Genomic DNA, 26,064 nt, shown 5'->3' with positions numbered 1-26,064 from the left:
TCAGAAGAAGGCATAACGTTGTTTATTTTCATTGGCCTCAGAGTAAAGTAATTTGTATTAAATGAAACCCCACTAAATAAATGATAATTCTGTAACAGAAAACCTAGTGTAGGTCAGTTCACAGGAAAAATTATATCCAGCATTTCAAACTTACCATAGGATTGTCAAGTCCAAGGATAAAGAAATTTCGAAGTTATCTTAAATATACTCTCTCCCTTTTTTTTTTTTTTTTTTTAAATTTATGATGGTTTGGAGTGTTTTGCACGGCCTGGATATTTTTAAATCTTTGTAGTTTATATTTTCAGTATTTTCCCAGCAGCAAACAGATTAAAATCTTTCTGGGATTTGGAGAGAAACGCAAAGTTCTGTTCTGGCACTGGGATCTGGAGGTTTGAGGAGATCAGGTGGTGTCACAGGACCCACGTTCAATCACAGATATGCAAAATGCAGCCTCAGCTAAAATCTGATTTAGAATCATCTCACAAGCTGTTATCAGCCAACCAGTGCAGAGACCCAAGTCTTTCTCTCTCTTTTCTTCTGGAAAATCGAACCTGGAAGTCTGAGGGAGCGTTTTTCATTCCAGAAGAGGGATGGCAGGGCTGGGAGGCAGCCCAGGGGCAGGGGATGGGGGCAGCAGTGGCTCTCCCAGCCTGCCTTGGCAGAGCAGAGAAAGGCTGGAGGGGTGTTGATATTTGGGTGAGAGACTGCCCTCAGCAGAGGGCTGAGCCTGGTTTAGCTCTGTTAGGAGAGATCCTGCAGACCTGGGTCCTGCAGCATTTCCTCACATTCCACCAACTCAAAATTAGAGGAGTTTTTCAAGCTCTCACTTGCATCCCAGGAACTTGAAGCTGGATCACCCCAGGGGTTTTGGGGACTGTAGAGCTGCTGTCATTAAACACATGGCAGAGCCCTCTGAGTCCCAGAGAATGGGGTAATTTTTATACCCCGCTGCTTCCTGGAATTAATAATTGAACGGAACATCTGAGCAATGTCCTTCTGTTGGGTTTTTTTAGGTCTGTTTTACTTTCAGCTGAGCAGGATATGCAGAAAAGCACCCCAAGGGTATGACATGTGCAAGCACAAATTATCCCAGAGTGGAAGTGCTTGGAATTGAGAGGAGCATCGTGGCACTGGTGCCAGATCACACTCCACTGAACTGTGCAAGTGAGCCACACTTGCATGTTGGTTGAACCTTTGCCTTGCAGGCAGGAGAGTTCTGTGTGAAAAGGGCACCTGCACTGAGGGTTGTGACTGATTATCACATCCACCAGTAGAAGCACATTTCCCAACTTACAGTCCTATCTTATTTTTCTTTTCTTCCCTGTTTTTTTCACTGCACTGGATTTCTGTAGATTCGTCAAGGACATTAATTTAAATACTCAGGTTCTTATCCTTTGCTTCAGAAAGGAAATCTGTAGAGTCCTTTGAAGCATCTTCTGCCTTGGATGGCCCTCAGCAATGTCAAAAGCAATTATATGTCAGTTCTAAGAAGTGATTTTTGAAAGTGCCTGTAAAAATTAAAATAGATGTTTCTGTGGCACTATATCAGCATCTCCAGCCACTCAGATGTTGGAGTGCTCCAAAGAAAAGCTGTACAAAAAAGCTATACAAAAATACTATGCAGTGATGGAACAAATGCTGACAGTTTGAGATGTCACTGCTTAACTGCCTTGAGAAATTCCATTTATTGAAAATAATTCATATACATGTTTGAAACATTCAGGCTTACAGTAATTAATTTTCAGCTGAATTGATTTCTGTATGCAAACTGCTCCGAGGAGAGACAGAGAGACTGAAATATCTGAGCTGACTAACGGAAGACATGCTCTCCTGTAAATTTAGGGAAGGGCTAACACCAATTTTCTCCCTAATGAAGCAGAATGACTTATGCCAAGATTTGCAGAAGCAGGATAAAAACCAGTGGTGATTATTGGCTTTTATATGGGAGGTGGGCCTTGTAATCTGTTATTAAATAACTCTTCGTAAAAACAGAGTTATTAACAATATCAGCTCCGAGAATAAATGTTAACATTCAGCTCCAACAAAGAACATGGTCTTTCCAATGGCTATAAAAGCCTGGAAGTCCATCCCAGGCTTACTGGAGTGTCTTTTTCATACAAGGGGATGGAGTAGACCCACTGCACTTGGGTTAAACCCTGTGAGAGTCTAACCTCAGCACATGGATTGGTTGAACTTTTCCACTGGAGCACTGGGAACTTCCCATGTGTTCCCAGAGAAGCAGAGCAGCGCTCACCTGAGTGCTCTTTAACTGAATATGTATGACCATGATCACCTTGGGAAAAACAGCATCAATTCCTCATGTACTTTAGAGCTGTAGAAGCTTTGGTTTTGGTGGGAAGGCTGTGGTGTACTTGGAACAACCAAAATGTTAAAGGCAAAGCTGTTTTTAGCCATCATGCATTGAGAACGTGCCCTTTCCCCAGCAAAAATCAGCAGCAAAGCTTGTAGGGGTTTTTCCTAACACATGTTTAAGCTGCTTAATGGCTTCTTAGACATTTGCCATGCCAGGGTTTTCATGGAAGTGTGTAGTAAAACTCCACCACTCAATTGCCTCAGTCACCCTTTCTTTTTGGTTGTCACTGTGCTGCAAGTGGAGACAAGATGCTGATTTGAGACCTTCCCTCTTGGGTCTGAAGTTTAACACAAGATGCCATCTGAGCTTCATGCTGGGTGGGGGGGAAGCCACATGAAATCAGAGCCTTCCGTCCAGACCTGCTTGTGTCTGCAGCTTTCCCATTCCTGCCTTTCCCATTCCTGCCCGTTTCCTGACCTCTCCAGCCAGGAATTGTGCTTTCCTTCTCGTGCCTGCTCGTGGATTGTAGCTGGAATCAAGTAACACGTAATCATACTGAAATGCACACCTATAATGTAATGCATCGTTTATTTGAGAGACTGAGTTTTATTATCGATCTCTTTTGTATTAAAATATACCCTGGGACCTTTGCATTGAAGAGAGCAGGTCTCATTTTCTAGTTCATCATACATTTCCCAACAGATGTTCTTCTTTTCTCATATAGTCAGAACAGATCCAAGGGGATTGAATAAAAGCAAGTGCTCTTGACACTGCATTATTTTTGTCATTGAGTGATCATAGTACTTATTGGCAGGCAATTTTGAGAACAGAAAACCCAATATTTACATAATGCCGTCTCTTTTTGATTGTGCAGTTCATTTCAGCTCCACTAAACAGGCACACTTTGAAATTACTCCCTTTCCCCTAAGGAGTGGTCATAAAACCAGAATCAAGCTCATAAATCTTGTCGTGAACTAGTTGTACAGTTTCTGCAGGATTACACATCCATTGCTGTGAGACACTGAAAGTATTTATTTGTTATCACCCTTTTAAAGTCAAATGTGTGAAAAGAAAATTCCCTCTGTTGTGATTAACACAGTGACCCATTGCCACAGCATGTGGAGCCACAGGCTTAGAGAGCAACTCCTCCCTCTGCTGCCATTGACTGAACTAAGATTTTGCTGCAAGTCATAAGTCTTCTTTTATAGCATGGTAATAAATAAAAACATGAAATTTAATAGAAAAGTATCTCAAACACTACTGGTGGGTCTTTGTGCAACACTGATTTATATTGCAAACCCACAGCCTCTGGTGAACGGTGCAAGGAGGGGAGAGGAAAGTGTGCTCAGTTCATAAGGGAAAGTTCTTTGGTCTGCTGGGTGGAGCTGGGAGGGAAAGGGATTTGGGATGCACTTGGTGTCTGTAGTCCTTCTGGTACTGGAAAGCAATGTCAACATGCCATTACAAGGTTGTTAGCAGGCTGGTGCAATCCCTGGTGTTTATATCTACCAATTATTCTGCTCTCTCTCTGAGATAACCATGGCAGATTTATAGTTTTAAGAGAGAATTTAGGTTGCTCTGCATAATAAAAGCTAGAGGGGAAAAAAAAAGAAAAGAAGGAATGCAAGTCTTTTGTCTCAGCAACAGGAATTCTGATGCTGCACCTCTATTTTATATAAATGGGTCGAGCACAGGTTTTGGGTCACTGTGTATGTAGGGGAGCCTTTCCCTTTGCAGTGCAATCAGCTGACCTGCAGAGTACAATTTTCTTCCAAAAATGTTGTGACCAATGAAGCAGAAACTTTAACCCATCTAAACACTTCTTCACTTGTCAGACAGGAAGAGACTTTGCAGCTCTGAGTACCAGGACAGCTGGGCAGAAAGCAAATGTCAGCAGCAGAAACCTCTGGGTGTGAAGGGAGGAAGAGGGAGATTTTTGAGCCAAGGTGAAAAGCCAGACATCCTGAATTTTCCCAGGACAAAAAGCTTCTGAAAACAATTACACTGAAAGATGGGCAGTGCTGTATTTCAGCCAGCTGCCTCCTGGGATGGACACTTCCCTTGGAGACCAAGTGTGCAGGGATTTGACCATGGGAAATGCTCAGAACAGGAAACTATGAAGCCTGGGCTCCCAAAATGATAGGCAGGGTGACTGCAATGGGTTTTCATCAAAGAATTTATGTTCATGTGAGATCTTGAATTCCAATACTGATGGGAAATGTATCCCCTCACCAAAATTTTGGATGAATCCTCAGCCACTGTCAGGCGAGATTAACTGACCATCAGTTTTACTTTCAGACTCAGCCTAAAGAAAAAGTGGGAAAATGTTCACATCTCAAAGCCAGGCTTAAGGTATTTTTGCTCCTACTATGCAGACAGACCTGAGTGCAGACTCCTCGACGTAGAAAGGGGTGGCTGTAGCTTTCCTTTCAAGCTGATAAAATAACATCATCTCCCCCCTTTATTTATTTATTTTTACTTTTAGCTCTTCATTTGGAGAAGATTTCATCCTCGTTGCTTTAGGACAAAAAGAACTGTGATGACAAATATGGTTGTTATGTTTCATCTTATTCCCAAGGGTGTGTTCTCCTGCCAATGATGAGCATCTGCTCCCAGTCAGGGAGAAATCTGATTAACAAACCGTGATCTTTGATTAGCATATTTCGGAAATTGTTTCTTATTATGAGCCCTCCTTAGGGCTTGTGTTGCTTAGCACTGGAACAACCTTCCAAATGTATTGAACACGTTGAGGAACTTTGCAGACATATAAAGCCCCATTTGGAACTTTTCTGTTCCTATGGATCATACATTCTGCATAAGTGGACAAAAGTCTCAGGAAATAATAATGCACATCATGAGTTTTTTCTACTGTCTTCTAAAAAGAAGTTTAGCTTGTGTTTAATAAACTTCCTGCTACTGGTTTGAACTCTATATAAGGGCTGTTTGTAATAAATAATAAATGATACTTCTATTGTCCGTTCCATGTAAGGATTTTCATGAGCTTTTCCACCATAAATGAAATAATTAATCCAACACAGAGGTTGGGAAAAGCTTTATTTATTATTGTCGACATTATTATTCTTTTCAGTTTTTAGTAGCAAAACACTGAGGTTGGGACCTGATTTGTAAGGGGATAGTGACTGGGATTTCCAGCCATTCTTTTTCCTGTTGCTTTTCTTCAAATTCTTCAACTCCATTCATATACTTTTTTTTTTTTTTGATAGACAAATTTTAAATTGCAAAATATTTGAAAGCCGTGTTTCTTTTACTAGTAATGTAGAGTGTGATGCTATTTCAGACCTGTGTGCATTTTCACTGCCTTAGAAAACCTAAATAGTTCCTGAAGTGGATAAAATTCTCCAATTAGAGTAAAGTTTACTAGGAAAAAATGGTAAGTATTGTAACTGTGCATGATGCCACATAGACCATATGGGCCAAAATTTTGCTTCTCTTATTCCTGCCAAACCAGGGTTGACTCTCAAGGCTGAACCCACATCCCAACTCAGGCAGGTTTGGCTGCTGGAAAACCACGAGCACAAGGCCAGAGTGTGCTCTCCAGCAGCCCAGTGCTGTTGGCAGCTCTCAGCCCTGGGCTCTGAGCCAGTTTGCACAGGGATTTTTGTCGAGGCAGCATTTTGCATCGAGGATGTGCCACCAGCAAAAGCAGACAACATGCCTGCGCTCCAGCAGCAGAGCAAGGCCAGCTGCAAGTGAGCAGAAGTTCTGCTCGTTAAGTTTGTGGGTGTGGGAACGACCTTTGAATTATCTCAGCCCCTTAAAGCTACGATCTGCTGACCCTGCACACTCTGAGTGGTGCTCACCCTCCAAAGGCTTTGCAGGAGGAGTGTTTCACTCTCTTTTGCAGTTTAAGAATATCCTGGTAGGCAGATAACTAAGGAAACTGTGCCTTGATATCTCAATCCCTGTCAAAGATCTGCCTCAGTCTCTAACTCGGTCTCCAGGGAGAGTAAAGAGGATTAAGAGGGTGTATCTCACTCTTAGCGTTCTGGGAATGCAAAGGGCAGGGAATGGGATACTTCTCATCTGCCTGACTTAAAAAAGACACCAAAAAGCAACAGCAAAACCCTCCTGAAGAGCCATGTCAGCCTTTGGTGGTTCCACTGGGACAGACCCTGGCCCCTCTAACCTGCCCATGTGTTTTCCTAAGGCATTAAATGTTGATGCCTTGTTGTTACAGTGCAGGAAACAGATGGTCTTTTCTCCTCCCCTGCTCATTTCACCTCTTCGATCACTTTTAATGGTTTTAAAAGGAAAAGCTTTTAGCACTTTTGCTTTGTTTTTACGATTTCCACCCCCAGTCTTGCACCAAAGGCATTCCAGTAAATACATATGCACTCGTGAAGCTCAATTGCCCGTCCCAAATGAGTGTTAATGTGGCAGGAGCTTGTAGCTGTGGCTGTTTAACCCAGCACAGAACAGCTGCAGCTCTTAAGACCTACAGGAACACAGAAGAATCCTCTGCCTGTTGGAAATGCGTTTGCTCTCCAAGAAATTTGGTACGTAGCAAACTGACAATTCCTGTGCCTCAAACAGACTCCTTTGAAAAGTTTCTCTGGGCGTTCAGTGAAAGAGGGAGGCACAGTTATCATAATGTGCAGTAGGAGCTTTATACAGTCCCCAAAATGAAACCAAGAGCGATATGGGGAAGGATGAGAGAGGTAAAGTGGGATTTGAAGACATGCTGAAGAGGAACAGCAAGTCAAATCCATGGCAAAAGAATGTCCGAAAAGCACTTCTCTAAAAATCGCTTCTTGAAATTTCTCAGTGTGGCTGAGACTGCCCTTCTTCTGAAAGTATTCACTTAACCATGCTTTGAACATTCGTAATTCATCATGGCACGTAGTGTCTTACTGCTTGATCTTTAGAACATCCTTCTGTAAGAGAATGGATTTAGAGAGATACCTTTCAAATGGGACAACAGCTTGGGCATATTTGCTCTGAGACACGTCATGCTCTCTAATCCAACCTCCAACAGCAGTGCTGGTGATGCAAGTTGTTGTATGAAAGCCCAGGATTATTTTATTGTTATTACTGCTCTTCTGTTCAAGCATTTTAAATACAGGAGATGCTTCTCTGTAAAAATGAAAAATAATTTCTGCAAAATAATATGCCTGTTATGCAGCATCTGTGAAATTAAATTTATTAGCACTCTGCAGTATGTCAGTTATTAGTTAGCTTCTAAAATACCACTCATTTTGTTATTTGTGAGTATATTTTATCCCATCATAACTTTTCTATGAGATAAACAGTGTGATATAGATGGTTAAACCAGAACTTCATCCCAAAGTCTTGTGTCTAATAGTAATGGGAATGCAAGTTAGACTCAGATTATTGTTCAATAGTCAGTCTTTAAGCTCTCCATCTGTCTTTCTACATCTTTCTACAATAGAAAACATCCTTATTTCACGTGCAGTCTGAAAGCAGCAGCACATGCTGTAAAATGGCAAAGTCTTTATTTGCTCAGACGGGGGAGTGTCCGTTCTAACCAGCTGTCATCCCTCAGCCAGGAGAGACCTTTGTGTCCGTTTCTCACTTTCTTTTTTGACGTGTTTGGTGTTTTACAGCCCTGGATCCCTCCAAGGATCCCTGTTTGAAGGTGAAGTGCAGCCCACACAAGGTGTGTGTCACCCACGACTACGAGACCGCGATCTGTGTGAGCCGCAAGCAGCTGGTGCACAGGTGAGGGAACCTCGTGTGGTTTGAGGGGTCTGTGCCTCTCACAGCAGCAAACATGCATATTTTAAAACCTGAAAACCCTAAATATATGTCAGAGACATCTACGGTTCCAGCAATTTAATTGGAAGTAATTAAAAGATATTAATTTTTTTAAAAAATATATCAAACCTCTGCTTAAGTTTGCAAAAAAAAATGTTGGTGGAACTTTGTAGAGCATCTCCATGGGGAGTCACATAATTGCAGAAAGCTCCAGATCTGACTGTTGAAGGACTGAATTAAGAGCAAATGGAGCAGATATGTTACAAGCTTTGGCCAAGATGTTCAAATTAGACCATAGAATTTTACCGAGAGAAGCTATGAATAAATGAAGAAAAGCCTGCTGCTCATGAGTTGAAATATGCTGCAAACACCCCAGAATTAAGGAATTTAAAAACAAATGTGGATCAAACAAACTAACATTGCCCTATTTGGGAAGCAGAACTAGTAGAACCAGTAAGGAAACTGGGTTTGAGTATCTCCAGAGCCATTCAGGATGATCTGATTCCCAAGTACTGGGACTATATTTAATCTTATCTCAGTGATACCTGGCTGAGGAAGCTGATCCTGTAAGAATAATTTGTCTTTGATCAATAATACAAAGTTAATGGTGTAATGTGCATGAGGCAGTGTGTTTAATCTTTGGCTTTCAATCTAGAATGATCCCTGGAAGGATGGAAGGAGTCTGCCTATGGGCAGTGCTTACATCCTAATGACATTTTTGGCATTATGTAGCTTACATTACCACTTGCATTATATAGTAGTCCTTGTGATATATAGACATAGATGTTGAGCCAAATGCTTTCTGAGCTATTTCCAGTATTTAATGTCCCCAAAGTAGTCAAAATGGTTCAGAGTAATGGTACAGAGGAGCTGAATATCCTTTCTTTGCAGAAACCAGGCTGCTTTTCATGTGATCTCTCTATGATTCCTCACTGCCTGCAGCCATTTCAGATAACCTTTGAGCAGCACTGTGACTATGGAGATGAATCGAAAAGTATTGAAAACTTACATTGAAAATTCTCCAAACAGTTTCCAGCAAGTTTTGTGATGCTGAAAGAGCTACTGCTGATGTGTGACAGCAGCAAATAGAACCCTAAAGTGGTTTTATTCTCCAGGTACCCAGCTCCCTTTGCCTCAGAGGGGAGACATGTCAAGGAGGGGAGTAACCAGGGCAAATTCTCTGCTGATTTGAATCAGTGGAGTGGCACCTCTAAAGATTTTCATCTTTAGTCCCACAGCATTCTGCTCTTCCTGTGCCTGAGCTCAGTGCTGCTGTACCTGACTCCAGTCGTATTTAAGGCTGTGTTAACCTGGAGTAAAGACGTTGCAAGGAGTGGAGTTTCACCTATTTAAAACCGGTGAAAACCTGAATATATTCGTGTGGGCACATGGAGTAAGAACCACCAAATAACACAGCACTGTTGTGGTTGTTTTGCACACCCATGGTGTCCTCTAGGAGGGTTTTCCACTTCATGCATCGTTATCAACTTGCTTTAGTGGCTTTACACACTGTGTAGGCTCAGCAAAAAGTAATGGAGGGAGCAACACCTTTGTTCTTGCTGAGTCTCCCAGACAGAACTGCTCTGATTTGTGTCACCCCCTGCGACCCACTGAAGAGCTGCAGCAGAAGGGAGCTGTGGTTTCCCAGGCACAGTGTATAGCTAACTCTGAAATCACCAGTGCCAGGGCAATGCCTCTCCCATATCATTTCCTTTGTGCTGGAATGCCCACTTTTTAAACCACTGCAGAGTGCAGTAGCAGTGCAGAAAACTGAGTTACATGGAAATGTGTTATTCAACATTTACTCAGACCCTGCCCCAGTTTGGCCTCTCCTTTTCAGCATCTGCAACCTCCTCCTTCTTTGCTTCTCCTCCCCTTCACAATCACCTGGTGAGCAGCCCTTGATCTCAAATCGTGGAATGGTTTGGATTGGAAGGGACCTTAAAATCATCTAATTCCAACCACCCTGCCCTTTGGATCTACTAATACCAACAGCTGATTACCCAATTAACCTTGCTGTGTTCATAGCTTTTTTCTCTTCTCTTGTTCCTTTTCATGCTGATTAAGAAAATAATTATTTATTTTTGTATTCCGTGTGATTCAGGAAGAAGGGCACAGCCCAAAGGGAACTTTACAAAATAGCATCATTTCACTTCCTGTTGGTATATTTATCCATGTTAATTGCATTTGTTTTCCTAGTATGTGTTTTCTTGAAGGGGCTACCACAAGCAGCAAGATGGGAAAACCCAAATAATAGGCCAAGAGCAGAGTGTAGTTTGTTCATTTTTTGTCTTCCTCCATGGACACTGTCCAACTAATTTTTCTAGTAAGCTTTTAGTACTTCAAAAGTTAAGGCAGAAGATGTCTGAGAGGTATTTCAGACAGATAATAGCATTTTGTCAGCACATCCTCCAAGGCATTTACAGTACAAATTGAACAGTGCATTTAGAGAAAAGGCAAGACTGAGCAGTGATTGAAGAGTGTGTAAAAGATAAATTTGAAGGTACCTTCTTATATGCTTAATAGTCCTTGTACTAATGATAGGGTCTTATGAAATCCTTTTTGTGTGGATTAAAACCTCTTTCAATTTGGACATCTATGAGGAAGAGTCTTTATTAGTTCAGTTTTGCGTGAAAGGCAGGAGTTAATGTCTCTCAAAGATTTCTCAAACATGTCCAGTCCTCATAATACTTCGTGCCATTTGTCTCTGCTGGTGCAGAGGATGGGAAGGAAAGATGTCACTCTTGGGCTCTTTTCAAAAGAACAGGATGAGAAGAGAGGATTGATGGGGAAATAATGGGCATATTAACATGTGCAGGGTTTACAGCTTTGCTCAGTCCATTTAACTGGTTATCACCAGTTAGCTCATCACTGCAGTGTGTGTCACTCACAAAGGTAATCACACATTGTCTCTGCTTCTCTGCTGGGCCTTAGAAATCCAGCTGTTAACTCACAGTTTCTTCAGAACTTTTCAGGATAATGTGCTGACAAAAGAGGCCACTGCTGCATTCCTCACCATCTTTTGTTTTTAAGATCTGGACAAATTCCCAGATAAAACATCTGTTCTTCTAAATTACACATCAAAACCTTGCTCTGACCAGCGTGGCAGTGCTGGCAGCTACACTTATCCACACGGAGCAGACAAATCTCCCTCTCTTTCTTTACAAATCCCGCATTTCTGGTTAGGAAGGACCCTGTTCAAAACAAGTGAAGTAAAACAACCCCATATGTGGAACGGAGCGTTCTCATCCCACTGCTCCTCCCTGTGCCGGTTGAGAGCTTCAAATTGTTTCCAAGAGGGGGAAGCAAAGCAATAACTGCCAGAACACCAGTGACACACCTGCTCTGGAGAATTGCTGGGAGCATTGCAGCAAAAATCTCTGACGGCAGCAAAGGCACTTTTAGGGGTTTGCTGAGAAGTTGTGCACACGAGCAAGGATTTGAAACAGTGCTATTCCTCGATGGCTGTGATTGCATCAACAGTCAGCTCTTAAAATGTGCTAAATACAGGGCTATAAACCCTAACCCTGCTGGTTTGCTCTCTCTGCCTTGTGCCTGCCTGTTTTCTCTTGCTTGCTTTGCTGCTAAGTGCTGCTGAGGGTTGGCACAGCACCAAGGGCTCCTGTGGGGTGACACCTTGAGCTGCCAACCTGACTCCCACATTCCCAGGGGCCTGACCAACGGGAGGGAGGGCTTGGTCCTAAGCTCATCATGTTCAATTCTGCCTGATTTATGGGGTAATGTTTATCAGGGTCTGAGTAGGTGAGCAATCTACAGGAGAACCAAACCTAGGCAATGATTAATTATCTTTGGATCTATTAATACCCTCATTTGGTTCCCCAATTAACCTTGGTGTGCTCAGAGCTTCTTTCTCTTGTTCATTTCCATGCTGATTCAGAAAAATAATTGTTGTTCATTTGTGTATTAAGTACAATTCAGGGAAAAGAGCCTGTCCCAAAGGGAACTTTACAGGATGGCATCGTTCAGCTTCCTGTTGGTGATTATTTCTCCATTTTAATTATACATGTTTTACTTGCATGTGGTTTCTTGAAAGGACTACCAGGATGGCAGAACCCCAACAATAACAGGCCAAGACCAGAGTGTAGTTGGTTCATTTTTTGTCTTTCTCCAGGCAAAGTGTAGGTGTTTCTAACTCCTCTGCAGGTATTTCTAACTTCTGTGCAAATCCCTCTTCTTTCAGTTTGTGCTAGAACAAAGAGGGAAGGGATGTCACTCCCTAACAGGGTGAATTTTCCCCATTTCATCGAACTCTTGATATTTTTTTATAAGCTGGCAAATGCAGGAGAGGAACAATATTTGGAATATCTGCTGTAAGAATATGGTTCTTTCAAGTATTATTTATTTGTAGCTGAGAAAAAAAAAAAAGAGGAAAGGATATTTTCAGTGATGTAGAACACAGTTTGTTCATCCATCTTGGGTAGGCAGGAAGCCAAAAATTGTGTTCTGGGACACTCAGGCCTTCCTAGAGTAACAGCTCTCCCTAACTTTAATGGTGAAATGTGGGGCTCCGCTCAATAATTTAGGATGATACAGCTCTATTATAAAATTGTTATGAAGATTAAATTGTATGCATGGGTACAGAAAACATAAATATTAAAATTATTTTTCGCATCCCTAGAGTTTTTTGTAAGTTCTGGGATGAATTCATGAGTTAATTTTTACTGCAGATTTCTTTATGGGCAGCAGGTGAATTCTTTTGTTGATTGACATTTTCAGAATTAAGGGAAGAAAACTGCCCAGTTCACAGCCAAAGGAAAAACTTTTGACTGTTGTTTTATTAAAATAAAGCCTTTTCAAATTTGTTGGATTTTTTTTTCCTAAGTAACAATACAACAGTATTTGCATCTGGTTTGAAATCATTAAATTTGACTTTCCCTAAAAAAAAAAAAAGCATGTTTTTATGCAAAACATTTTATCTATCATGATGAGTATTGATTAATGTACTGGCATAAATTTTTGCTTCTGAAGAAAGAGCATTGAAATATTTGATTAAACATACACTCACAGAACCCAGCAGATTGCATTAAGTTTTTTTCAAACAAATACACTATACTGGGGAAATTGCCAAAATTTAGGCTTATTATTCCCAAGGGTAGCTCTGACAGAATTTTGGAGAGCTACTTTAATCCTCTAAGAATGAAAGTTCTAGACATGAACAGGATTGAGTAAATGTTTGTTGTTTGGGTATTTTTCTGTAATTTGTAAACTATAGTGCATTACTCTGTAAAGACTATTATTCTTACTAATATCTAATCCCTCACGGTACATTGCACAGTTTATGTGTGGCTCATGCTGTTTGTCCAGTAAATTGAATGAGAAGCCAGGAAAATCAAAGAGAGAGGGGCCTTTGAGGTCAGAGACAAATGCAGCACATAATGTGATGTGCAAGGGGTGTGCAAGTGGTGTGTGCAAGTCCTTAGAGAAAACCTGAAAGCTTTTAAAAGTATCTCATCTGCAGGCTGCCTGAACAACAAAGGATGCCTGCAACATGAAAGCTTGGGATTTTGCAGCAGACAAGTTAGAGACGTGGAAATCAGGAGTTTTTGTTTTCTTATGTGGGCTAAGATGCCTTTTAATAAGACAGAAAGCACGTGGTGTGATGTGCCATCAATCTTTAAGTGCTCAGGGGGACACTTGACTATTAAGAGAGAGCAGCATAAGAGTCTGGCACGATCCTTGATTCCCCATTACAGTAATTTTTAAAATTTTGAATATGAAAATTATGATCTAAGCATGAACTCCCAAAGGTTAATGGCTTTTCTGCCAAGACAGTCTCCATCGGTAACTGCCCGGGATTCAGTCCAAAGGTGCTTGAGTATTGGAACACCACTCACTGGTTTTAAAAGCAGATATTACTCTGCTGAACAGGATCATCTGTAAACTGTAGGTCTCATTCTCCAAGTGGTCCATTTCTCAGTTTCAGCTCTGCCTGCTTTAAATTGCTTTTAACTAAAGAGGCCACAGGGAGAATCTGTGGAAGGCCTGGCTTTCATCACTCACAGTGAAATGAGCTCCTTCAGTTCTGGGTCAGGAGTGACCCACTTGCTGCCAGGAGTTTCTGCACAAAAAGTCCTGCAGTTGATTATTTCCTGGAGGAAGCTGGCTGTGGTGTGTCCTCTCAATAGACAAGGCTTCATGTTCTTTTCAGGCTGTTTTCTGGCTTTCTCAAGCTCTAGATATGCTGTTGACTTCAGTGTATTTCAAAATTCAGAGGTATAAGACCCTGAAGAATTAGCAAACTTAGGAAAGATCCACTTTCCTTACTTTAAGTATTGAAGCTGAATTCAAACATGGTTACTGACTCAAAGCAAAAATTTCCATATTTTGCACCAAGAAGTTTGGTATTTCCATGAATTTCCAAACTCCCACAGCTAAATGCACACCTGTGAAACCTGGTCAGGCAGAGCACAGGTGTCTCCCATGGAAATTGCCCAAGATTATCTCTGATAGCCTGGACTTTCTGCATCCCGAGGCCAATTAACCACCCTGCACTTCTCTCCCCAGAACTGGTGCCTCGTGGCTGGTCATGCGTCCTCAGCTCATTAGAGCAGTGCAAGGGACTGGCTCTCACTGGACATGAGTAATTCCTGAAATATATGATGGTGCACAGCTCTTTTATAATGGATTTTAGAGCGTGGAGTCCTCATCTGTGTCTGCATTGGCCAGAGCAGGAGATGAACTTGTTCTTGCTCTCCACAGGGGATTTACTGTGTTCTATTCACAGGGCTGCAGGGGGGAGCATCCTACTGCTGAGGGCATTTTCTTTTACTCTGCAGCTCCTGTCTCACTGGGCTCTGCTTTACTCTGAGGATGCTGCAAGCACAAAGGAAATCCAGTGGTTGTTGAGACATTCTCCTGCTGCATCCTTCCTTTAGCCCAGTTTCAAAGCACTCACTGAAACCCACTTCAATCCCTCTGGATCCCCTTGTTATCCTCAGGAAGTTTTTGTAGTGAATAGAATAAGAAAATGACTTCTTATCTTCTGCACTTTAATTGACATTTAAAAATAGTTTGTGCATTTAAGGACACTATTATTGGATGGGTTGAATACTGCTTTGTAATATTCCTGCTCTTAATTTTTCTAGTTGTGTGCTGTTAGCAGTATGTGAAAATGGACCAGGAGTGACTTCTTGGATCATTAAGTCCAATCCCTCTGCAACAGTATCAAATAAACTTTTTCATTAGCCTACCTAGTTCTGTCTTAAAGATTATAAGGTTTATTGCCCTCTCTACTCCATTTGGATGAATCCTGAGTATCAGAACCTTTCTGGTTAGAAACCTGCTAATATTTAACCTAAATGTATTCAAACCCAGCTAAAACTTCTGGACTTTTCCTAAATGGTTCCTCAGCGTATTTATTTTGAAATAATGACCCTTCATGGTTTTGCTAGACTTGGCAAATGTTCTTAGTCTTTTCTTATAGAAAAGCTCTCTTAAAAAGACCTTCCTCTTGCCTGTCTCAGTTTTTCTTTGTAGCAGAGCTCACTGGGTTTGGCTGCTGAGATCAGTAAAGAAATGAAACCCAAAATTATCCCTTTGTCTTCCTGCTATTTAAACTCTTTGCACATCTTCAGTCACTGCAATGACTCTGAGTCACTTGTTAAAATTTCAATCTTTATTTCTGAAATTAAGCCCCTCTTTTAGGAGCCTCTTCCATCCATGCCTGCTTTAAACCTCTGGTTATTCTTCCATGGCAGAATGTCTGCGGTTTGGAAGTCCTTATTCCAGGTGGGCTCTCAACTGAGCTTTCTGGAGAACAGTTCTGGCTTTAATGTTTTGTGGGTTGATATCTATGGTATATATATGTGCAGTTTGCTGTTTCAGCCATTTCCACATTTGTTTCATCCTCAATAGAAACACTCAGTAGCCGAAATTACTTTTCTCTGTAACATGAAAGATTTTTTATTAACATGACAGCAAAAGGAGAGGGAGGAGGGAGTTTGAAATAAATGCAAGCTATACCTAGTTCAGCATTACATACAAACTATATATCAAATTCAGTGTTCAGAGGTCTGAGATATGAGTAATATGAAAGTTAAATCTATAATGATGGAAAATGCATGTCTGAAAGTTAAGTGTGAATGTGAGTTTGTGCAGGGAACACAGGGAACACAAGCCAGCAGGAAAACTTGAATATATGAAAGATGAAATAAGGGCAACATAATGTTTGTTCTTCAATGGTTTTACTATCTCAGTGGGTCCTTTTGTAGACTGCAGAATTGGTCAAACAAAAATCTCTTGATGTAGCTCTTATCAGCTTGTCAAGAATCAGCATCCAAAGCTGAGTGAGCATCCAAAACTCCTGTTTCCCTTGAGATATCTGGAAGAAGGCTGAGTTAAAAGTTCAGTCACCTCCTCCATGGCATTTGTCTGTTCCTGGCTTGGACTGCGAGCTGTTGATAGCAGAAGGGATGTTGGCTTTTTTTTGTTGCTTGTAAAGCTCCTCTTGCTCATTTTAAAGGGAGCAAGAAATGAAAACAGTAATTGGTATAAATGTCATCTGCTTGGCAAATGTCACGAGATTTGCCAACAAATGAATAATGAACAAATGAATCAAGTTGGAAAGGACTCTCTGCCTTTGTGTCCTCATCCTGTAAGAAGGTTTTAGGCTTTTCACATGGATGGATTAGTTTCATAATTCGTAGATTTTCAATATTTTTCCAAACAATCTTCATACATGGTCATCACTCATTAAAACACACACAGGCAGGACTTTGAGGCTGTGGGGCCCAAGGGGACAGTTCCACAGGCTCTCTGTGTTCCTGTCAGGAACATTCCACGTGACCACTGAACTTTTAGGACACATGGATGTGTTTTTGCTTGACTAGTTGGCTGACTTTCTCTATGTTAATCCTCACCTGACCTGGAATCTGCAATATTTTTTTGTTTACCACAACCCAGTAGATTAAGGATGTATTTCACAATTCACCCTCTTTGTATTTCCTATATGTTAAAAAACTTAACTGTAGGATTGCTGGAAGCAAATTTATAATAATATTTAATATGTCCCTGTATCTTTGCTGTTTATCCCTATCTTAAATCTGAGTAATCCAGCCAGTCAGAAATCATTACTTAATGTTTACAAATGACCTCCAATGCTCTGAAAATTATTCTGTACTTATACAATGATCTGTTTACTGGAGATTCTAAATTTATTGCTGGTTTTTGCTATACAAGCCCCAGGACATGAATGTGTTCACTGGAAGTCTTTTAGTGCTAATAAAAGCCCTGCTTTTGTAAGATTGGGACTGATGTTTACAGCAAAGGAATTTTATTAAAGCTTTTTTTCAATTTCCAACATCCAATATTAAATGTGCAGCATTTTAGGACCTGCTTTTTGACAAATGGCATTTTACATTCAAATTGCAGTCAATACTGCAAATAATACGTTTTGTGTGAAATTTGCAAATTAGGCCTTAAAAATATTTGCCTTTCACTTGGTGCTGGCCAGTTTGCTGCTCTGTACAACCCTGTGTTTTCAGTGTGGTGCAGACTCAACGTACACAAGTTTTAAACTGATGGAAGACTGATCTTTCTTGTTGACAAAACAGTTCTGTATTTTAACATTACACTGCTGGGACTTGCCATTTATTGCTTCTAAAGCCTTTCCCTGGCAGTGAAAGACATCAATAACAAAAGGCTGAACTTCCAATCACTTGGGCCAGACTCTTCTTTTCCACCTCTCTCCCCGTGTAGTCCCAGCTCTTCCCCCTGTGTGTTGCTCTGTTGGGTGGGAAGCTTTGGCTCCTCCAAAGCTGAGATGGTTTTCAGCAAAGTTCTGCTGAATTTCTTGTCTCATTCAGCATCCCTCAGCATTTCAGGCATGAAACTTCACCAGGAAAACTGATGAAACCACATCCAAGACCACCCTGAGGAATTCATCAGCAACTGGCTTTCATTCTGGAGTTAAAGCTTCCAAAAAACTTACAGTGTGAAGACATTTCCACAGAGGTTTGCCAGTTCCAAACCAGATTAGCAACAGGAACATGAATGTCAGCTAAATTATGGAATTGAGAAAGGTAGTCTGAGGTGTTTGATCCCTCTCATATCTATGCAGTTCCATCTAATGGCACTCTTTGGAAAGAAATAGCACATGAAAACAATAAAAGGGAGCTTCTTACATCAATCATTTTCTTATTTAGTGCAAGTTATGTTATCAAAATTAACTTTTAAGCTATTACTTCCTGCTTCTTTAATATTTCAATTTATATCATTCTCTTTTCATTAATAAGCTCATGATTGCCTGCTTAGTGCTGTGCCAGAGCTCATCAAGAGTTGAACCTGCAGATTTTCAATTTAGGCCTTTTGTATCAGATTATTTCAACCAGTGAACCACAAGTGACATTATTTATGGACATGAGCCACCAAAGTACAGTCTGTTTAAAGCTCTGTGTGTAGGCAGTACTAATGATACTTAGAAATCAGCCCAAAATATTTTGCTCCTTTCAGTGTGTCTGCTCAGGTATCACTGTTCCACTTCCAAATTACCTATAGGAAGGAAATGCTGAGCCATAAACCTTTTAGGCAGAAAAAGTAATACCTTAGCATGCTTTTGAAAGACATATTGCTTCTATCTCTAGATTTAAACCAGTCCTATAATATATAATAATTGAATTCCCATGAGCATCTGCAGTATTGTAAAAAGTGGGGCAGAAAAAAATAGTTATATTTCTGTGCAATATTTTGCATTTCTTATTGTGCAGCCAGTTTTTTTAGAGGAGTCAAGGAAGGAAACACCCAATGTCAATGTGTGTTGTAATTACACTCCCTATCACCAATGCCAAATTCCTCTGTGCTGTAATTATTGGAAGAAGTGATCAGATATTGGAACTTCAAAACTGATAAGAAGGAAAATCTTTTCTGTGCTTTGTGTTCTTCCTCTCATTCTGACTCCCTCGAATTTCCTGTGAAAGTCCCTGTTAAATTCTCAGAGCCAGTAATCAGAAGATCAAATTTCATCTCATAACAATCCCCTTCATGGGTCCTTAAAACTCAAAAGAGTCATCATTTGAGAATCCCTCGGCCTCAGGGTTTGGCCTGGTGGGTTTGATGCTCTGGAGCTGGTGGGGAGGCAGCCCCTTGAAATGATGCTGAGCTGCCACATTCACTGTGCTCAGCAGGGAAATAGGGGTTTATTAAAGCCCATCTCCTGCTTACAAGCCTGAAAGTTGGAATTTTAAAGGGTCATTTAATGTTTGGAAGATCCACAGTCACTTTTCTCGTTTGTGCATTCAGTGGTAGATGAAGGGGAGGTGGAAGATGTCCCTTCTCATTGCAGGGGGATTGGATTAGATGACATTCAAAAAGTCCCTTCCAAGTGAAATTATTCTCTGATTCTGTGATATCTTTGATCTGTATATTCATTCTAACCACTTAACTGGCTGTCTAAAATACATAAATAAATAAATAAATAAATAGCAAATATATCATGATAGATTCTGTTACATTAATGGAGCATAATTATCAGGAAACATTTCTACAGTTCTGTGCTATTAAACCTTTGTGGAGTAGCAGGGGCAGGAAGATTAACAAGTTTTCAAATTAGTTACGAGAGAAGTATCAAGCCTTCAGTTTGTTTTCAGTTATTGCATTTATGTTCTCTACTTTCACAATGAAACCCTGAAAGATTCATTGCAAATAAATACAGAATATTCAGTAACTGCAATTTAAAAAGTCAAAATTTCGGACAGATTCCATGGAGTTATTTTCTACTCCAATTAGTATATTTAAAAAAAATAAAAATAAGAAAGCTTGCATTGCAGTCAGTGTAAAATTACCACCTCTATGAAATCAAATATGGCAATTAGATAAAGTACTTCGAACTGTGGGGGGTTTAATGTTCTTGGATTAGCTCTTAACTTTGTAGAATTGTATGTGTAGCTTTGGCAGCCCCAGTTTTTACTCAGTTCCCTGCTGTGATTTTTTTTAACACTGGAACATTTTGAGAAAGTGGAAACAGAAATGAGCTTCAAATGAGAACAGGCTTTCAGCTTTAAGCGTTGAGGAGATGTGTTCTGGAGTCATCCAGCAGAAGGGTTTTCCTGTCAATTCAGCAAAACATTTTCTAGGAATGTAAAGAATAGTTTTTGACAAGAAAGTCTCTCACCTCAGAAATGTGAGTAGGAGGGTGAAGGGACCTTGAATCTATAATGTGAAAAAGAGAAGTTCTCAGGCAAAAGAGTCTGCTGGGTCTTCTGGCGAGTGGTTATTGACTTCTCTGAAAGTCTGGAGTTTTTATTCCCCCCTCCCTTGATGTTAATTGGAGGAGGGATTTGGTCCCTTCATTAATTATGCAAAATTCACTCAGTAGCCTGATGGTTGTGGCACTCAACTGGGATTCAGGCTTGACTGTGTCTGTGCTGCTGCTGTAAATAAAACCCACTCCGTGACTTTCCAGTGTCCCACCTTTGAGATGTCAGTCAAATCAGACTGGGGGAGTCGCCACCTCCTGTCCTGGTGGTGTGATAAATTTATTTTATGTGAAGGTTGTGAAGAGAGCCTATAGCATATATTTATCCCCAACTGACTCAAGTATTCAATTATCATTTGCACCTAGAGAAAATAAGACTTTTTTTTCATTATTATCTCTAGAAACAGAACATGGCTTTGCTCCTGGAAAAGTGTCCAGAGATATTTTCTCTCCTCTTTTTGTTGTTTGGAAGTGATCCAGCATTACTGCTTTCGTGTTTTATTCCTACAGTGGTAGAAATTAAACATATTGTACTAGGATTTCTGAAAGATGAAATCCTTTGCCTGGGTCTTCACTGCTTTCTGAATAATGCCAACTACTAAAAAACTTTCTCAGTCTCCATTCTTTTCCATTTTCTGGCACAGGATCTTTAGTAAGTGGATATTGCAAAATAGACTTTTCCAATAACCCTCAGCTCACCCTTTTTTTTTCCCTTAGAATTCTCTTTGCATACTGAAGAACAAGCAATTTCTATCATTATCTCTCTTCATGCTTTTCCAGGGAGAGGAAATGCTTCAGAATGTTCTGAGGACTTGCTACTGCACCTGCAGGATTCAGGGAAGGAAAAAGCTCACAAATCTTGTGAACATCAGTGATGTGATCACTCTTAACTACTGCAGTGTTTCACTTGTATTACATTTGAACTCTAGCAGCAAAACTTGGCGTGAAATAAATATTCCCTGGCAGTCTTTGTACTTTTCCCCTGTCTAGATCTGCACTCTGAAATTATTTTGTCCCTTAATGAGGGCTTATGTTTTTTCACACATCTGAATAAACACATTCCTATAAACAAAATGCAGTCATAAAATAAAGCACAATTTTTGTACCTTAAGGCTCTTTTACAGCTGTGTTAAATTTCAGAATGATGTTACTTTTCAAAAGAATTAAGATACAACCAAGGGCTAAAGCATGCTGTGCACTTCATTGAAATCTCAGGTATTTTCATTGATAGATTTTCTCTCCTGTTTATTTTTAGGTATTTTTATTTTTCCTCTGGTCTAAACTATTGTGAAGCCAATTTTTTTGAGGGATTTGAGGAAGGACTGTCACAACAGTTAAGATTTGGGTCAGAGGAGTTTTCTGCTGCAGTCACAATTTTGACCCAATTTGATTGAATCAATAATCTGTAAATTTTTCACGTAGCACACTCTGCTAGAAAGGAATAGTTTTGTAAAGGTCCTGTGGAAGATATTTGAACTACTTAAGTTATTTCACTTGTCCACACTCAAATTTGACCTATTTTAACATGAAGTAACATTTAAGCTGCCACTGGTGGAGAATGCAACCTTATGACTTCAAATTCTCTTGCAATCTTTTCAATTTTTCTTCTGCTTCCCCTTTTTCTTTCTCCTTTCACTGGCAAAAATTTTGAGCCTTGCAACTTTTTCTTGCTTACTGGTAATTTGTCAGAACCAATGTGGTCTGCTCATGTTAGTTTTGTTCTTGTAGCTCTGCCACAGCTTTATTATGATAATATGTAGGAAAATGTTCTTTAATATGTATGGGGAGTGACAGTTGGGAATTTGGCTCCACTGATTTATCCAGGCTTTGGCTTTGATCACCACACAATCCATCTTCTTTTATGAAACAAAACAAACCATTCTAATTAGTTGGTTGTTACAATCAGTGATCATCAACTGTGGAAGACTAATTAACCTTGGTAGTAAAACATAATGTAAGTATTTTTTATTTGTTTGTTTAATGAGTTAAGAAGTCAAGAGAACAAAGTTAGTTAAAAAGAGATGAAAACACTAATGAAGACTCAAACCTGCTCCTCTAAACTCACATCTGGTCTCTTGCCTTGCCCAGAAGGCAACTGAGCAGACAGAAACACAGGAAACTTATATATCCTCTGCTTTTTCTTCCCTCTTTTTTATAAATTCTGCCTTTGTACCTTATTGGCATTTAAGTTGATGGCTCATGTTGAACAAAAAGGACATTTTATAGTTTTGTTCTCTAAATTATTCTGTCCATTCCTCATTGCCACACGTTGTAATGTGTGTGCCATTATTCCGGTCGTTCATCCAGCTTTAAATCTCTTTCAAGTCCTTTGATACATTTTTCAGTCTTAGCTAATCCAGTTTACCTGAAGCCCAGGGCTGCCAAATTGAATTACACTGTGGTCAGTCCTGCTTAGCACCTCATCCATACTTAATTTCTGGAGCCTCTATGTTTTATGCGTGTATAAATTTTTCATTTGCAACAATACTTCAGCTTAGCTAAGGGAGAGCTCAGAAGGCTGAGGGTTTTGTTACTTAGCTCCTTCATTAGTTCAGGATTTTGTGCTTGTTTTTGGACCACTGTGTAACTGGGGTTCATAGCCCTTTCAGTGTAGTTTGTGATGAACACGATGGGAGCTGTTCATTTGCAGCCCTTTCCAGCACAGCAGCAGTGTGCTGAGTGCTGAAATGGGAGCCCTGCCCTCCTCACAGCTGGGGAGAGAACAGCACTGGCACTGACACCTCAGGATCAAAATTGAGATGAGATAAATTGTCTGTAGATATTTGGTCAGGAAATACAAGCTGAAGATTCAGTGTTACTCATATTCAGTGGTCTGATTACCTGTTTAGAGGGCTCTCTGCTAAATTCCAAAAGGTAGGGAAAAAGTTAGGATCACTAGAATTAAAGAGTAAGTCCAAATAACAAATGTGATGAGAGGGAAACAGCAACTGGAAAACAGAGAAGCTGATGTGAGAAGAAATATGGTATGTTTGGTTTTGGCATAGTGAGCTTTCAATGTGGACAAGGTGTTCCTGAGAGGAAATGACAATAATTGGACAAAGAGACAGAAGGATAACCCAGAGCCAACATCCTTAAAGTTTCTCAAACTTCCAAGGATTGAAGTGTAGAAAGGCAAGACTAGACTATTACAGGTAAAGCACCAAAATGATATTGAGATACCACTTAGAGAGAATGTAATACTTAATATGATACATCCTAGCAGAGAGGGAAAGAACAGTCAAGAGTAGATGAAGAAATAACTGCTTTTACAAGGGGCCTCATTTTTGAGGTTGAATGAAGCAGAAGGAAGTTTCAGAGGTAGGAGGGGAAAAGTGCAAGGAAAAGGAGATCAGGGCAGAGTGATCAGGCTGAAAGACTGGGATCAAAATGATTAAATACTACAGTGAGTAGGAAAGGGCATTGCAATTTTTTCACAATTTTATAAAATCTTCCTTTAATAAGCTGACCATATCTTGAGAAAATAGGGCTGGAGGAGAGAGTCAGAGATGCCAGTCAGGCCGAAGGCAGACCACAGACAGTGGGATTGGAGAGAGGAAGGGTATTTTATGAAGAAATGCAACAACACTGGGGGAAAAACAATGGGATTCATTTGCAGTGAAAAAATTAGTGCAATCCCTAAACTTCCACCACAGCAGCAGAGAAGTGGTAGAAGGAATAAGAATAAAGTCCAAGAACTCAAAAGTGAGTAGCTGAAGGACAGTGGAGGAAGGGGATGGAAAGACAAACTGTTGAGAAAGCCACCTGAGAGCTCACAGGAATAGAGCTCAGTACACCAGAAAAACATGGTCCAAAGAGTGACCATTTCTTGAGAGTGAGATGGTTGATTCAGGATTAGTCCAAGTGAGTTTATAAAGAGGAAGAAACGTTGACCCTTGCCCAGTCCATTCGTCTCTCATAAGCTGAACTACAAAGGATGAAATGGAACAATATCAGAGTGGTGAGAACATAGATGTGTAGGTGACCACTGCACAATAAACAAAGGGAAATGTGTGCTGAAGTGAAATTTGAGTGACTGAAAGCAAGGTGGCACATCCTAAGCCAACGACACTATCTGCACAAAACTGATTCCTATTTAATAACTCAGCAGCAAAGTATTTAATTTTTTTTCTTTTTTTTTTTTTTTCTTTTTTACAAAACCTGTTAAAGTCCCAGCTAATGTTATGCTTCCTATCTAAACGTGCCACTGGTTGACTCTTACTTTTTAACATGGTAAAATCAACTTTTGGGGAAGCTGCTGTAAAACTCTGAGACTTCTGAAACTATAAATGTGCAGCTACGTCGCATTTTTGATGGCAGCTGGGGCCTCCATGGTAGGGAACCTATGGAGCTGCATGCTCAAAGAATATGGGAAGAAAGGGGGGTTGGAACTGTGTGGTTGCCAGGCTTCGTGATTCAAGGGCACAGCAAAGTGAAATCTTAATAACTCAGTGGAAGGACCTCCCGAAATGCGTGTCCTGCAGTTTCCACAAGTGTGTCCATTGCATTCAGCTTCAAATTTCTCCTCAAGGTGTGTCACACCACGTGCTGTCTCCACACTGGATCGTGTGCATCATAAATTAACGTGATTATGTAAATTCTGTCTCTCAGCTGGGACCTTCCTTTAAGCTGCAGTCACCTTTCATTAAGGTCCAGCCTGATAGAACATGGGTAATGCTCTTGATGGCCTCATTTGAGAGCTGGGAATGGTGGAGATATTATGAGCTCCATCTCCAGCATCAAATAAGCAGACAGACAGCACTGAATACGCTGAGAAATGCAGCAGAATGTTTAGACATTCACAGCCCTGAGCTCTCTTAAATCAACAGTGCTGAATAAGCAACAGGGGCATTAGCCTATTTAGATGCTAAAAAGGTTGGGATTTTAAAATTACCCGGCTCCTTATAGTATTTATAACTGATTTGGTTTGCATGCATTTTATTCTGACATAGGAAACTGCATTCTGATTATTTCCCCAAACCAACCTTGTATAGTGGATTTTGACTACACTCTGGAGGTGGCTTTGGGATTGATTTTTTTTTTTTTTAAATTGTCTTTCGTTTGACAAGCCAATTCTATTCAGAAATCACACATGAATTCTTAGGTAATCAATGCTAATTGTAAAAATCCTCAACAGCTTAATCTGCTGTAGATTTCTTGAGAATTTAATAAGCCTCTCTCATAATAAAATGTGTCAGAAGGGGCAAATATTTTGCTAGCACAGCTTGTAACTGATTGTTTGTACCATGGCAGCAAGTATTCACACAGCAGAAGTACTGTGCAGTCATTTTTAAAAAGAAACATTTGGTTTAGTGCCTTAAGGGCAAGAATTTTTACAATATTTTTTAAAATTCATTTACTTTCTCATCCCTACCAGCAATATGTCAATTTTTTGTGGTGTGGATTGCATGTTATTCGCCTCAAGAAAAAGCAAAAGCAACATAATGAAGCAGAACTCAGCTGAGCTGTCTAAGGATGCTTTGGGGGGAGGGTGTTGATTTTTTCCCCTGCAGTTGCAAAGTGACAATAAGATTTTCTGAACCTTTTTCCTCCAAAAAAGAAAACAACAAAACAAAACAAAAAAAAAACAACCAAACTCTCACTTTTTTGGGCAGTAGGGCATTTTGGAGTATAAAATTAAGGATTGTGTTGCCCATGACTGAACTGGGCCATTGCCAGAATAAATAAGGCTGGGTTATGAACTGTACTGAGGGACACAGAGCTGAGGAAGATCTCAGGGTGTGTTTTTCACCTATTTCAGCCCCTTCACTTGTCCCAGTGGTTTCATCCTACCAAACAGCTGAAT

The 26,064-nt window shown here is 40.3% G+C and overlaps 1 protein-coding gene across 2 annotated transcripts in view; it reads left to right on the top strand.

Moving 5' to 3' along the window:
• The window catches only part of SPOCK1 (SPARC (osteonectin), cwcv and kazal like domains proteoglycan 1), a 264,847-nt gene that overhangs the window by 143,531 nt on the left and 95,252 nt on the right, over positions 1-26,064 (top strand). For both annotated transcript variants that reach the window (XM_027643334.1, XM_027643333.1), the window contains one exon: positions 7,900-8,014. In XM_027643334.1, the coding sequence (XP_027499135.1) occupies positions 7,900-8,014 (115 nt within the window). The remainder of the gene's footprint in view (positions 1-7,899; positions 8,015-26,064) is intronic.

This window comes from Corapipo altera, unplaced genomic scaffold (assembly GCF_003945725.1).
Source record: "Corapipo altera isolate COAL_440 unplaced genomic scaffold, ASM394572v1 75, whole genome shotgun sequence".
In the NCBI taxonomy this organism is placed as follows: Eukaryota; Metazoa; Chordata; class Aves; order Passeriformes; family Pipridae; genus Corapipo; species Corapipo altera.
Note: the sequence above shows the minus strand (reverse complement) of the source record. Positions and strands in the feature narration are given on the sequence as shown.